This window comes from Branchiostoma lanceolatum, chromosome 8, assembly GCF_035083965.1.
Source record: "Branchiostoma lanceolatum isolate klBraLanc5 chromosome 8, klBraLanc5.hap2, whole genome shotgun sequence".
NCBI lineage: Eukaryota > Metazoa > Chordata > Leptocardii > Amphioxiformes > Branchiostomatidae > Branchiostoma > Branchiostoma lanceolatum.
In genome coordinates this window covers 17106673-17120204 of record NC_089729.1, presented here as the reverse complement: position 1 = coordinate 17120204, position 13532 = coordinate 17106673, and the positions used below count along the sequence as shown (strand labels likewise).

Below are 13532 nucleotides of genomic sequence, written 5' to 3'. Positions count from 1 at the left end.
AAGGAAGAAAAAAGACCGCACTGTCAAAAATCGTTTGTAGATGATGCTCGGGGCCTAAGGGTTTAGAAAATATGTGCGAGCATCAAAAATAATTATTTCCAAGAAAAGTTGGGATTTTTTGTATGTCTATCATTAGGAACCAAAGAAACCAAAGAGGTTAGAACCTCACTGTAGATACAGAAGCAGATTGGGGTCAAACTTAGGGGCACTTTCCTTCCGGCCTCGAAAAATCAGGGACAGACGTTGCTTACAATAACTTTGTATTGAGCATAACCACAACTCAAAGAGCTGACCAGCACTTGTAGAGTCTAACCACATGTAAAAGCTCCTTGGTGAAGCAAAACTATGATTTGTTTACGATTCTTGGCATTTTTCTCCAGAGAAGAGTGACAAATTACAGACAAAACATGTGAAAAGTTTGTTCTAGTTTGTTGCATGGAACCCAGAGTCCGTCTAACTTCCCATGAGTAAGACATTTATAGCAAACGTGACTTCCCGTTTTCTTCTCTGTGTGGCCATGGGACCTGGTAAACTTGCAAGCTTGGTGTTTGAAGGAAGAAGAAGGGAGGAAACGAGACAATTTCTAACAAATGCAGCGCAAAATACAGATGCTCCCTTCCTTTGTCCTTTTTTTCGCGAGACGTTCAAACGTTATCGAGACTGAGTGAATCCGTAACCAACTGCACGTGGAAGCGGGCTTAAGTAGAAGTCTCGCCCTCAGGCAAGGGTTAGCACTTCGCTCATCTTTCTTCAAGCTACAAGCCTTCACGTCTATAATCATTTCCTTCAACTGTTCGAAACTTTGATCAGACGCGGCCCTTAAAGTTAAACCGCTTATAAAGGATTTTGGAGCCTGGATACGTTCAGCAAATCATTATTCAAGTGGAAAAATGTAAGAATTCCCAAGTTGATGCGTTACAAAATTGTAGCCACGTTCCCCTGAGATTACCTAGCGAACAACAATGAAGTTTGCCCCGGTGTCACACAAAGAAAGAACGACCCTAATGACACATGACAATAATTTGGGCGCAACCTTGAAGCGTTCTTGTTGTACGGACGAGAAAAAGCGGTGTTCTTTAGTGAGCGCTAACAAGGTCCTGTACGCAGACGACCCCGGGCTTTACACAAAATACGGGGCGCGAAATTGGCTTTGAAAGACCTCTTGTAGCGAGCATCTGTTACGACAAAGAAACGCTGTGTCAGCCTTGTGTGGAGTTTAAGTTTCAGTCTAAAATATGACAGAAAAGCGGCAGTTATCCTATCACTGACCCCTCACGGGTGGTAGAACGGACAGGACGGAGTAAAGAAGCGTGGTCAGTCCTGTCCACTAGCCCCTCGCGACGGCGGGCTCGCAAATATGTCGACTAATTTGTGAATGTCAGAAAAGTTAGGACGAAGAAAAATTAGCCTGAAAGAGACGTCAAAAACGAAGTAATACCAGCGGCGCTCGCCTACAACCTTCGTTCACTCACCTTGCGCTTGTGCTTTCCTCACGAGAAGGCAGAACACCAGTAGAGCCAGTGCCAGACGAGAGAAAGGAGTTTTAGCGACCTCCATCTTGGTCAGCCCGGTTACAAATAACGCCGTGCGCGATGGCTCGATCCGTCGTGGCGCCGAGATCAACATGTGAATAGGTGCGACACAATGCCTCCCGAACCGCCCGTTGTTACAACCACACACCAATGAGGATCGCCCCCTCCCGCGTTTCACTCACAGCGCCCCGGCAAAATGAAATTCTTTGTTTCTCTTTCTATCAGGAGCGTGATAATCGGACTTCAATAATCTGCTTTACATTTCAATACAAGCAATCAAGATCATTTACCACAGCTAAAAGTCAAACCTGCATTTTCAACCAAAACTTGTGGTTAAGACGCTTTATTTGAATACTTTTACGCTACTGTTTACGAAAAGGCACAGAGCTCTAGGAAACGAGCTTTAGCGTAACTGGAGTGACAGGAAACATAAAGAAAATTTGCAAGAGCCCATTGTAGGGATGTTTGCGGTCGTTTGACCTCTGGATGTGAGGTCAGATCGCCAGGTCTCCCAAGAGACGACAGTGACACAGGACAGTCACAAACGTCTTCATTCTTTTGTGGAGCATTTTGCAGAAACGGTGGCAGGGTTATGATGTTGACGTATATTTACGGGAAGTACCGTGGCGTCAATGTAGCTATTATTGAATGTATGGCGGAAACGACTGCCGAAACTCATGGGAAGTGAAAGAAAGCAGAAATACAACAACAGAATTACCATATATGCAAAAAAGATGAGTGTCGGGCACGTTTCTGTGCAGAGTCGTAAAACTGATATGCGTTGTATTGGGCCGTTCCAAAAAAAAGATGTACCCCCGGTTGACGAAATAGGACGGAATTCAAGGATTTAGGGGGTTTGAAGTAGTCGGGATTCCGGGATTTAGGGGGTCGAAATCGTTCGGATGCTAGGATATAGGGGGTTGAAGTCGTCAGGATGCAGGATTAAGGGGATTGAAGAATATGCTGATTGGAGTGTCGTCAACCCCCCCCCTGTATTTTTTTTGGAACGGCCCATTGTTAGACGCGGCTTTGGAGGGTTGAGTGTTAGGAAATGAGCCACGTCAAGAAGATATTACGATTTTTTGCTCTCATACATCTGTTTCATAATAGGCAGAACTAGTTGCTGAAGCTTCAAAAGTTGACAAAATGCATAATCTCCTCAGACCCGTCGATGTAATTATATCTGCGTCTTTTTTCTGTATCTGTTAACAACCACCATGAGGCGTAACACACCAGCTTCGCAGGCACGCGGCGCGGCAGCGGCTGGTTATATTACACCGAACGGCCTGTTACACATAGTATTTGCATATCTGACTGCAACCGTGAAGATGCTCCTACAGTACTTGATGACAACGACTTCCATTCTACTAATAGGTTCTCGGAAAATACGAATTTTTGAACACATTTTCTATCGTCATTGTATGCAAACAAGGAGGTATAATAGCTAGCAAGGAGGTTTCACTATGATCTCCAAGCATATATACCGGCACGGGGGCAAAATTGTAATGTCAGCCGGAGAATCTTCAGTCAGCCCAATATATATTAAACCTCCTTGTTTCAAGCAAAATGGCAATACATTACATTACTAAATGTCCGCTAACGAGCAACCACAATGTAATATGGCATTGGCCACGTGTACCCTTTAGATAAGCGGTCTTCTTCTTAAGTGTGGTTCAGGATCGTTGGTTGCCACCCACACATAGTTTTGAACAGCAGAAAAGACATTGAATTGATCCTTTCCGAAAGCCCCTGTGACCTAACCTTGCCTTGTTAACATGACAAGAAAGGTCTACGTTCCGGAGGGCAGAGTGTCTCTTTTGCAGTTCTGATCTAAGTCGCTAGGGTTCCAAGTCCTGACAAGTGTGCGAGGGACGTACCAAAAGTTTGCGACTTCACAAATCAATCAATCGATCGATCGATGGATCAGCAGTGAATCTGTTTTTAGCTACTTAGTATGCTCCAATATTTGAGTTATGTCCTCTGTTTCCTAGTGAGGTCACCAACTTTTTGAACGACTGCGCGCCGTTTATAAATCTAACATTTAACTTTTGGAAACTTGAGGTTCATCATCATCATCATCTTGTCGTGAGAGTGTCACGGATGAACATCACCCTCCTCCTCCAGTCCTCCCTGTCCTCCATTGCTCTCGGTAGTTCTTCTGAATTGCAGCCTGCATCCTCACACAGCTGATGTATGTAGGTTGTGCGAGGCCTGCCTACACTTGCATGTCTAAACTTACTATTGTAGCCTGCTTTTTCTGTACTTGTGAATTTGTAGAGTTCTCTTTGTTTTGATTTTGTAAATGTTCTCTGATGCTTGTGATTGAATAATGATATTTGTGTATTTGTACTGATGCATGTATATGTTTGTACATGTTCTGATGCTTGTTTATATTCATTTGTTCTCACATCTTTTTTTAATGTAATTGTTCGATGTGATGTTTATGTGAATCTTTTGATTTTTTATTGGTACCTGTAAAGTGGTTATTTTTATTTGAATGTGTAAAGCGTGAAGTGTTTTACATATCAATATGTTTCAAATATAAATGTTTTCTTTTTGAAATTCATAGAATATCGTAAAATATGTAATGAAATCAGACAAGCGGTAAGTCTTAAAGGGAAAAAGCTACGTAGAAATGTAGGTAAAATAGATATAGATATCAAAAATATACTTGGAGTGTAGTAAGTTGAAAGTGTTTGCAATCGCTAGTTCTGCGGAATAAAGTTTATACAGTCCCTCAAAGTGTCGTTTTTGCAAAGCGCGACCCGGACGCGAGAGAAACATTCCACCAGCCGTCACGTGATGCCGTGACGTAGCACAGGGGAGTCCCCGGAGAGGTCCGCTATCCGCGCGTTGGTAATCAATGATCAACAATAGAAACAGATAGCCGCCTGAAGATGGACGACGAAGTAGAGAACTTTTCCGACTCCTCATCCAGCGTAGTTTGCTACTGTGAGGAAGTCGAATCGGACTCGGATAATGAGGATGTCGTGAGGGGTCTTATGCCCTACAGATTTGAGCCGTATCTCTCTGACGAGCAGTCAGACGAGCCGAGTTCTGACAGCGACAATGATAGTGAGGCCGCTGGTGACGCCATAGCTAATGGCGGCGAAGTTGAAATCGAGAGAGAAATCCCGGTGGATATCGAAAGGCTACAGAATACGGAATGGTATGTGAGGCTTACATGATTTTGCTGTTAAGTTTTTATAATAGGATAGAGAGTACACGTTTTGGGGAAATGTACATTTAGCATTGAATTGTATGATTTATTGAACGTGTCTTTACCACGCGGCCCGTGTTATCTTTTTCTAGCCTCGCAATACTATTGGTTGATCGCCGTCATCAATCTCTGTTTTTTGTCACCGGTGTCTGTAATTACCTTCAGTCCGGGTTTTTTTTTGGAATATGAAAGAATAAGAAATTATGTAGAGCACAAAATGTCAAAAAATGATCGCCAAAACCACAGTGCACATGGTCACCCATAGCCTTGAATCCATCCTATTTAGCTTCCGGCCGCTACCCTAGCTCCGCTGCGCTACCCAAGCTCCGCGGCAGGTAGCGCAGCGGAGCTAGGGTAGCGGCCGGAAGCTAAATAGGATGGATTCCAGGCTAGGTCATCCACGCCGGTGATTAGCGTGACCCCCGACCTTCATAGCCTCCACCAGGCCCTCTTACGGGCGTAAATCGTAGAATTCGGCAGAAAAGGGAATACTTAGCCAGTAGAGTCAGTCCACAGTTAAGATCACATTCCGCCTGCAAGTGAAACCCTGGCGTAGTTAGTCTCTGGTACGACCTTCACTGCTGCCGATTTGTTTTGATTCAGAACGTGGTGTTTACAGCGTGCTCTAGTGGCGTTTTACAAATTTTATGACGATTTCAGGATGGTTTTTTAATATTTTTGGGGGGCTTGGTCTTTTAGGTGCTCTTGTGGGAGGTGCGTAAACATGGATACAGTACGTGAAAGTGTATGCTGCCGGGAGCAGATGCGTGTGTGCGAGCGGAGGGAGAGACATCCTGACATTGAGTGCATCACACAGCACCCCGGGTTTCCAGCAGTCTGCTTGAGTGAGGATGTGCTCGAAACGGCATACGCAGCCCTTCGTGAGGACCACGGGGTTAACTTTGGAAACGAGTAAGTATGCAAAAAATTACAGAAAAATATAATCATGAAAAAGGTTGGTTAGCCCTTGACAAAAATAGCAATAACAGCTTACCTTGGCTGCCTCATGTATTGTATGTTGCAGACATAACAATACATGAATACATACTTTTCTGTTTTGTAACATAATAATGATCTATCTTGACCACTTGTATTGTTTGTTGACTAGTCATATGATGTGAAAAATGTAGATTTATCTCCTTACCAACAAGGTTTCTTTCAATCTTTCAGCTGGAAGATGTACACAGCGTACAGACAATTTGTAGGCTGGTGCTACCAGCACCTTGGAAAGCATGTCCGAGTTCCTCTGCCCTCTTGCACTGTGGACCGTATACGGAGGCACTTTCCTTCTCCAGACTACACAGGCTTCCAGGAAGCTAATGACTAGTGATGTTTTAGGACTGTTTATAAGCCTACCTTTTTTACCTTTCACCTTTGATAATGAGAAAAAATCTGTATGGTAGGCCTCCTTGTACTTTTGTGAAGTAGACATCTATATGTATCATGAGGTAGATATAGATGAGGTAGATAGTATCCCGGGCTAGAAAAATGCCACAATCATTTTCTTTTTATGAAACTCAGGTATTTTGTATACAATGAGCTGTAGAAATGCAAGTAGTCGTCTGCTACTGAATCCCTTCTTGGGATTGGCAAAAATCAACTGAGCTTTGTCATACATACAATCAGCTATGTGCATAAAAAACAATAAGGTGGAATGTCACAGTACTTTTGTTGTACATGAGTGGATTGTCGTTCCTACATAATGTAATAAGGTGCGCTAGCATTGTATTGTAGTATTAGTTGAGTTCTTGTACTTTCTAAGATGTCCTTAAGCCCCCGTCACAAATCAAGAATTCAGCTCGGCCGATGTGTCGGCGAGCTCCAAAATGGTATTTTCGGCCGAAGTACGGCCGACGTCCTGTCGATTACGCGGGCTTCGGACGATTTTTAGAAATCAAAATTGATCCAAATATTGGCCTTTTACTACGTTAGTGGATTCTGACTTCGTCCATGTCCAAGAGATGGTACCATCTCATAGGGGATTTTTAGCTTTTAGTGTTCCACGGACGTCACCCGAGATTTTCATTGGAAAATACGGCCGACGCTCGGGCGATTTTGAAATTCGTCGAGCTTCGGGCGATCTACAAATTCGGCCGACGCTCGCATGAATTGTGACGCCGGCTTTAGGATGACGTCTGTTCTGATGATCTGTTCCGAGAAAGAGTGTAGGCGGCCACTATTTCCTTAGAATGGGGGCTAGAGTAAATGACCCGGTAAGAAATAATGACCTTCTCTCCAGGAGGGCAGAGCATGCTTCTTGGTGGACATCGCCTTATTTGGGACTGTCCAGTGCCCTTGAGAGGAAATGACGCATGATGATTCAGATACAGTGGAAGAAGGTCCCTTTTCTCAGAAATCGATATGAAGGCGTAGCAGATATATAAATGAGGTACCATGTACTAGAGTCAGTCGAAGTCTGGACTGGAGTTGGTCTGGAGCGGACACCCGCGATGTAGAGAGGGCAGAGAGAGAGAATACAGATCAACGTCTTCAACATGTAGCGACTTCTTGTGTTTCCTTGGGTTGTGCGTACCACTAACATCGCAGCTATACTAACGAACTTCGTAAGGGACACTCCATCGAGGCCAAGGTCACAACATCAGCTACACCGGCTACCCTTACCATAAGAGTAGTTACAATACATACAAGAAGATGGTGCAATTTCAATCTGAAATATCAAGAGGTAGATAGTATCCCATTTTGGGCTAGAAAAATGCCACAATCATTTTCTTTTTATGAAACTCAGGACCTTTGTATACAATGAGCTGTAGAAATGCACGAGATAGATAGTATATGCCCTGCTTTATTTCATCAATTGTAAAGTATAGGAGGTCTAATATAATCTCGGTTTATGTATCGTTTGAAAGTGTGTTGCCCTTACAGTTATAAGATTTTTGCGACGTTACACCTAGCACCCAACAATCGTGACCACAGTTTGTTCAGGACCGGAGATTGAAAAAAAAACATACGAAATCTCTGCTACAGTACCAAGGAAAACCATCAGGGGGATAAAAATGTAATCATTTCTTCGATTTATCAAGACCTAAGAACATACCCAATTTCATATCAATCCATCCATCCATAGCCTCTGGGTTATGCTTTCTTCTTAAACACAAACACCGTTACAAACACTGTTACAAACACTGTTCAAAACACTGTTACAAACACCATTACAAAACACCGTCACAAACACCGTCATACCACTACAAACGTTATCAAAAACATAATCTTATCATTGCCGAAGGTATCAGCTGGATAACGTCTCTGATAAGTCAGACGTTTCAGATCATGGCATCCACCTATCGCTAGCGCTGCTTACTGCCTTTTATGGGCGACGATAACTTCCGAGATTGATTTGAAGAAAACCTTATCACCCACTACCGACGAATTATTTCGGATGTACTCCAACACCATGGACCTTAATTCTGGCTCATTAGCTATGTAAGGTGTTAGCGTGAAGAATTCGAGAAGTAGCATTCCCTTCTTCGAGTTCTCCTTAAAACATTCGGTGACATCGATGTTGGTTTCGTCTTCAGAAGTGACGTAGCTTATGCCCATTTCGTCAAGCCACTGTTTGACGTCACACGACATACGAAACACCGACTGCAAACGGTCGCCTTCGCCGAACTTTTCCCACATCTTGTGAAACAGCCTTCCGCCAACACCAGCATCTGTGTGAGAGAGAAATAGATATTGATAAAACTTAAGAATGCCATGTTTTCGTCGGTGAATGTAACACATACAGTTACGTACGTCGAAAAGTTACACACAAAAAATCAAAATATTTAAATAAGCACTTGTCTGTCTTGTCTGGTCTTTCTTCTTTTTGATTGTTATACCCCAGTTAAGAACTAATTAGACATACAGGCAATATGGTATACAATGCAAAAGTTAATCAAGCAAATGGACAATTATCAGTTTTGTAAACGGTCAGACGTTGCAGACGGTAGCTTTTGACAACGACTTCCCATTCAGTGGCGAGAGATTGCGGGTGCTTTCTGAAGCGTCTGACATAAGGTATCCAGTTGCTTGAGTAACTTTTGTATTAACTGTTTGTATTTTTTCATCTTAGAAAACTGAGTCACTCTTTGTTGGTAGGTATTTGAAGCATGTGTCCGAGATGGGATTTTACGTTCCGACACATAAAGAGATGGCGCCGGTAGCAAAACATAACGACTGGATTGGTGAATACAAGTGATACTAGAGTATTTGTGCTACATATATACTTCAGGCTTGCTATGTTAGTTTAGTGATTACGGGTTGTTTTTATAGATATGAATTGGTATTGAATTTTTCTCTTTATTTGAGTCGAATTTGTGATAGTTGTGTGCCGATTTGTTAAGAATAGAGAGAACGCTTGCGACCCCAAAAAACACCCCTCCCAATAAAATGGTATGGCGACCCTGTGACGTCACAATTCAAGGTGGCGGTCACCACACATGCCAACGGATCCAACAAAGCTTTTAATACGCAAGCCTGTAAAAAGGCAATTAAGGAAGTACAGGCACTCAAACTGCACGTTTACCTGACTTAATCTGGACCAACATGCGCCCACCGTCGGCCAGCTGTTCCCACATGTTCCGCAAGGTGGCGTGCAGGTCTTTCACATGATACAGAACGTGGACTGCGTGGGCTAGATTGAACGTTGTGCGATCTTTATCCAGGAAGTACTCTTCTGCTGTCTGCTGACGCCAGTCAAACGTCACATCGCCGAGGCTTGTGTCTTCTCTTGCCCGTATCTATATAGGAGGTAGGTAGCCTGTGTTTACACAATCTCTAGCTGGCTGGGGTTAATGACCTCATCCTTCTAGGGGGTGGTATTACCGTAACCGTCGGGCCGGCCGCTAGGAGCGCGATTTAGTGATATTTATAACACTCGGTTTGTATGCAGGATTTGTAACCGTAATTTTAACTTGCTACGGCAAAATCAACTAAAATGCAAGCGAAACAACCCTCATTGACAATCTTTTAAAAAGGGATGCTGGGCTCAGTGACATATCTACAACAGAGCTTCGATCGCTAATGGACGACCGGACTGAATGGTGCAGAAGAACCCATTGTCTCCCGAGATGACATCACCGATGTCCTCGTCCAAGGTTCAAGGTTCAAACAACTATGTATTTCCAGCAACCTACGGTAGACTATAAAATATAGACTTTGTATCATCAATACCTTGTATCGCTCGATCAGTTCTTCCGAAGGCTCCACCACTCTATTGTACACGCTGTCGTGGTGCTGTAGAAGCCTGTTCAGAATGATGCTATCAATCTCTCCTGTGAAAGAATAAGAAAAAAGGAAGAAAGATCGAGATTTGATTAGATATTTCCAACTGAGAGATTTCAAGGAGGAACAGTACTCAGGCAAGCGCAGACCCCTTGTAAGTTCCATACAACTAGACAAGGAATATGCACATCTTACAAATAACGAGTTATTCACATGTTTGATGTCTTCTAGAAACTACGATATGATTGAAAAACTATGTGACATTGTGTACAAATGCTTCAAGAAGAGAGAAGGGACTCTGTAGATTTAGATGGAATAATGCACAATGTTCCTTTTCTTTTACTTCATGTTACCTAATGCATTTAGCCCAAGTTGGGCATGAATATGCAATAAAGCTCATTGTCAATTTGTTATCATCAATACTAGTGTCTTTTTCAACCTGTTGACCGTTGTCTCTAGAACAGTACTTACTCGTTGTATAGTAGTGCACAAATATAGCCATGGAAAACTAGGTACTTTTAAGTGATGACTTGCAAAAGCGTAGAAAGTTTTCTCGTGTCTTAAACGTACGTAGACAACTTCACGTAACCTCAGGGCATAGATACATATAGAACGTTGTCTGAGGTAAACCTTCCGACAAGTTTTCAGTATTCAAACGTTAGACAAAGTTCGCACTACTAGCAAGCCTCGATGCTACTACTAGCAAGCCTTGATTCTGTGCTTTATATGTTGAACCATGAGTAGGACAGAGATTATATGGGTAATGGTACGCGGCTGCCACGATCCTTCAACACCCTTCTTATATTTTTGACGCCAAACGGGCATCATGGCGTCCTTACCTGATCCGCTCCCTATACCCAGCACACGCACCTCGGCTCCCGACTCACACAGAATGGAATCCGGCACATTTGACCTGTAGAAAGGGTGGTAGTCCTCTTTGTTTTTCTTCTCAATCACGGTTTGATAGGCTCTGAAGCATGCCGAATACCGCTCGGGAGACAGCTTGACCAACTTTCCGAAGTTCATCATTTCCCTGGGGATACAATTCACTCGTTAGAAAACGTTGATGGTTCGATAGTCCAGTCAAAAGAGACTCCACGACATGTGACGTCACTTTCTTCTGTGACGTCGTCAATTGCAATCTATGCTGATACTATTCTGAAAGATGCAATTTATTCTTAGAAATCACACAAATTTTCCCAAGCTTTCCACACCTTACCGCTCGAGCAGCAAAAAGCTATGTTGTTGTCTAAGTCGTCTAACTGGTATCAAGACGCAGGGCAATTCATTTTCCTCTGCATGGCGAAAATGGGTCTACTTAATTGGCATCATTAGAAATAGAAAATAGAAATAGAGAGTAGAAGTAGAAACAGGTTTACTAATACATTCCTATAACTCATCGCCCTCCTTCGTTAAGTATGCACGCGTTGCATACAGGTGTTTTGCTTTGCTTTGTTTGCAATAGGCTTCGGGCATGATTTTGCAATAAAGTTACTACATGTATTGTGAAGTATTTCCCGTACAATATATGAATATAGGAAACAACAATGACACCTGTCGCACGATTGTTATCAAGTCGTAAATGTTGGAGACAGCAATTTGTGCATTTTAATGACAAAGTATCTAAGATCTCACCTGGTGCAGTGCCTATCCCCAACACACGCACACCTGCCAAACGTTTCACACAGAATAAAGTGTGGGGCTCTTGAATGGCATTTACGGCGTATGTAGCCTGCCAAAACACCACGTTTTATGTCTCTTAACAGAGCGTGACCAACCGTGCTCCGTCGTCCCTAGCAACGCTGCCGTTGCTAGGGACGCACTTGTTGAAATGTACTCCCTTGTTTGACATCCTTCGACGAAAAAAGACAATGCATTGACCGTACCGGGGTGAACCCTTTGAGTGGTCCTCTTAAGGTGGACTAAATGGCCTTTTTATGCCATCCAGAAAGGTTTTCAGTCCAGCATAAAAGACGCAGACTTGGTGTTGTTATAACCTAGTCTCTACCAGACTAGCTACGCAAGGGTTTCACTTGAAGGCTCCGTTAATGGGCGAAATGTGATCTTCACTGTGGACTGACTCTACTGGCTAATTATTCCTTTTTCTGCCGAATTCTGCGATTCATACGCCCGTAAGAGGGCCTGGTGGAGGCTAGTTATAACCACCGGTGGCCTAACCTTGCTTTGTAATAGCCTCCACCAGGCCCTCTTACGGGCGTATGAATCGCAGAATTCGGCAGAAAAAGGAATAATTAGCCAGTAGAGTCAGTCCACAGTGAAGATCACATTTCGCCCATTATTGCAGTATAGATTAATATAATATCAATATATATTTTTGATATTCAATATCTAAAAAGAAAAAAAAATCCATGCACGGACACGAACCCGGATCTTCTGGGTCCGAAGTGCTTCGCGTTGCCAGATCGGCCAAGCTGCGGTACGTGACCCATCACCCTGTACGTAATGCTATAACCTCACTATATGGTATCATTTATGCCGATTTTTGGTCGTTTTCTTGACGAAATCATTTTTTTTTCTTCTGCAATCTTGTGGAATAGATGTAATATGGTCATTTTTCAGGATATCAAAGTCCGAAACCACAATGCAATGATATTTCCGAACAGTTGTAGCAGTTACATGCGGTCGCCCTCCTGTGTGTCATGCAAATGTAGCCTGCCTGCCTTTTCGTGCTCTCTTGCCATATAAGGCAACGGCTATACAAGGATTTGGGAACGTATTGCCATATAAGGTCTTATTGTGTGCGACACAGTGTTGAACCAAGCTTCCCTGGTTCCTGCCTGCAAGGTAAAAGCCAGGACAGGCGAAGGCGCCGAAACGCAAAAAATGGGGAATATTTCATCAGAGCATGTGGAGAGCCATTGTAGTACAGCTTTGGTTACACATGACAAATCTGTCCAACCCTTGTCAAATTATTCAACCTTTTAGCAGCTTACGGAATCGAGAATAGACAACAATTCTAGAATTGTTGTCTATTCTAGAATTGTTGTCTATTCTCGATTCCGTAAGTTGCTAAAAAGGTTGAATAATTTGACAAGGGTTGGACAGATTTGTCATCCGCATCAAACCTTTGAAAAACTTTTAATCCTGTCCATCGTCGATTAATGAAAGAACAACAAAAAATCTCAGAACCTACTTCTTTCCAGTTGAAGAGGAACAGCAGTTGTCGACACGGGCGGATGTTTCAGCAGCGTTCTAGTCTTTGATGAGGATTAATAGCGGAGGGGAAAGAATGCGGTCCTTCTAGTAAGACAACTACATTTATGGCCCATTGGCTCCGGGCCAGACCGGTGTTTTCACTTCCTTTTACACAGAGAGAGAGAGAGCGTAGTCTGTCCTTTATATGAGGTTGGCTGAGGAATTTGAGAAATTTCTGAGCTGAATTTTCATTCCAGCGAAATTATTTTGTAAGCGACTTTGTGTTTTTATTTATCCCTTTGTTTTTTTTGGATGAATGGCTTTGTGCGAATCACTACCGATAACATGTTGTATATATATGTTGTATGATAACTTCTATCAACAACTTTATTGTAGAAGAA

At 42.9% G+C, this 13532-nt stretch overlaps 3 protein-coding genes across 6 annotated transcripts in view; 1 reads left to right on the top strand and 2 right to left on the bottom strand.

Annotated features, from left to right (window-relative positions):
• LOC136439907 (uncharacterized) overlaps positions 1-1719 on the bottom strand; it is a 34419-nt gene extending 32700 nt beyond the window's left edge. The window contains exon 1 of one of the 4 annotated variants that reach the window (XM_066435570.1): positions 1473-1719. In XM_066435570.1, the coding sequence (XP_066291667.1) occupies positions 1473-1626 (154 nt within the window). In that variant the 5' untranslated portion in view covers positions 1627-1719. The remainder of the gene's footprint in view (positions 1-1472) is intronic. The other 3 variants (XM_066435569.1, XM_066435571.1, XM_066435572.1) reach the window with 3 other exon arrangements.
• A 2642-nt stretch (positions 1720-4361) lies between these two features.
• Positions 4362-6192, top strand: LOC136440098 (uncharacterized). Its single transcript, XM_066435906.1, has 3 exons — positions 4362-4701; positions 5452-5664; positions 5923-6192. The coding sequence occupies exons 1-3, from the start codon at positions 4430-4432 to the stop codon at positions 6077-6079; spliced, it is 642 nt and encodes a 213-aa protein (XP_066292003.1). The 5' UTR covers positions 4362-4429; the 3' UTR covers positions 6080-6192.
• A 1406-nt stretch (positions 6193-7598) lies between these two features.
• LOC136440097 (histamine N-methyltransferase B-like) lies at positions 7599-13263 on the bottom strand. Its single transcript, XM_066435903.1, has 5 exons — positions 13130-13263; positions 10815-11008; positions 9925-10025; positions 9278-9491; positions 7599-8423 (listed from the first exon to the last, which is right to left on the bottom strand). Exons 2-5 carry the CDS (start codon positions 11002-11004, stop codon positions 8068-8070), a joined length of 861 nt encoding a protein of 286 aa, XP_066292000.1. The 5' UTR covers positions 11005-11008; positions 13130-13263; the 3' UTR covers positions 7599-8067.
• Positions 13264-13532: the final 269 nt, after the last annotated feature.

What these genes read in the sequence shown, in the direction of transcription:
- LOC136440098 (XM_066435906.1), top strand. Translation starts at nt 4,430, where the DNA reads ATGGACGACGAAGTAGAGAACTTTTCCGACTCCTCATCCAGCGTAGTT. An exon ending in AGGCTACAGAATACGGAATG is followed by an intron (nt 4,702 to 5,451) that starts GTATGTGAGGCT and finishes TTGGTCTTTTAG; the next exon opens with GTGCTCTTGTGGGAGGTGCG. An exon ending in GGGGTTAACTTTGGAAACGA is followed by an intron (nt 5,665 to 5,922) that starts GTAAGTATGCAA and finishes TCAATCTTTCAG; the next exon opens with CTGGAAGATGTACACAGCGT.
- LOC136440097 (XM_066435903.1), bottom strand. Translation starts at nt 11,004, where the DNA reads ATGATGAACTTCGGAAAGTTGGTCAAGCTGTCTCCCGAGCGGTATTCG. An exon ending in AACTGATCGAGCGATACAAG is followed by an intron (nt 9,492 to 9,924) that starts GTATTGATGATA and finishes CCTCCTATATAG; the next exon opens with ATACGGGCAAGAGAAGACAC. An exon ending in GTTGGTCCAGATTAAGTCAG is followed by an intron (nt 8,424 to 9,277) that starts GTAAACGTGCAG and finishes TCTCTCACACAG; the next exon opens with ATGCTGGTGTTGGCGGAAGG.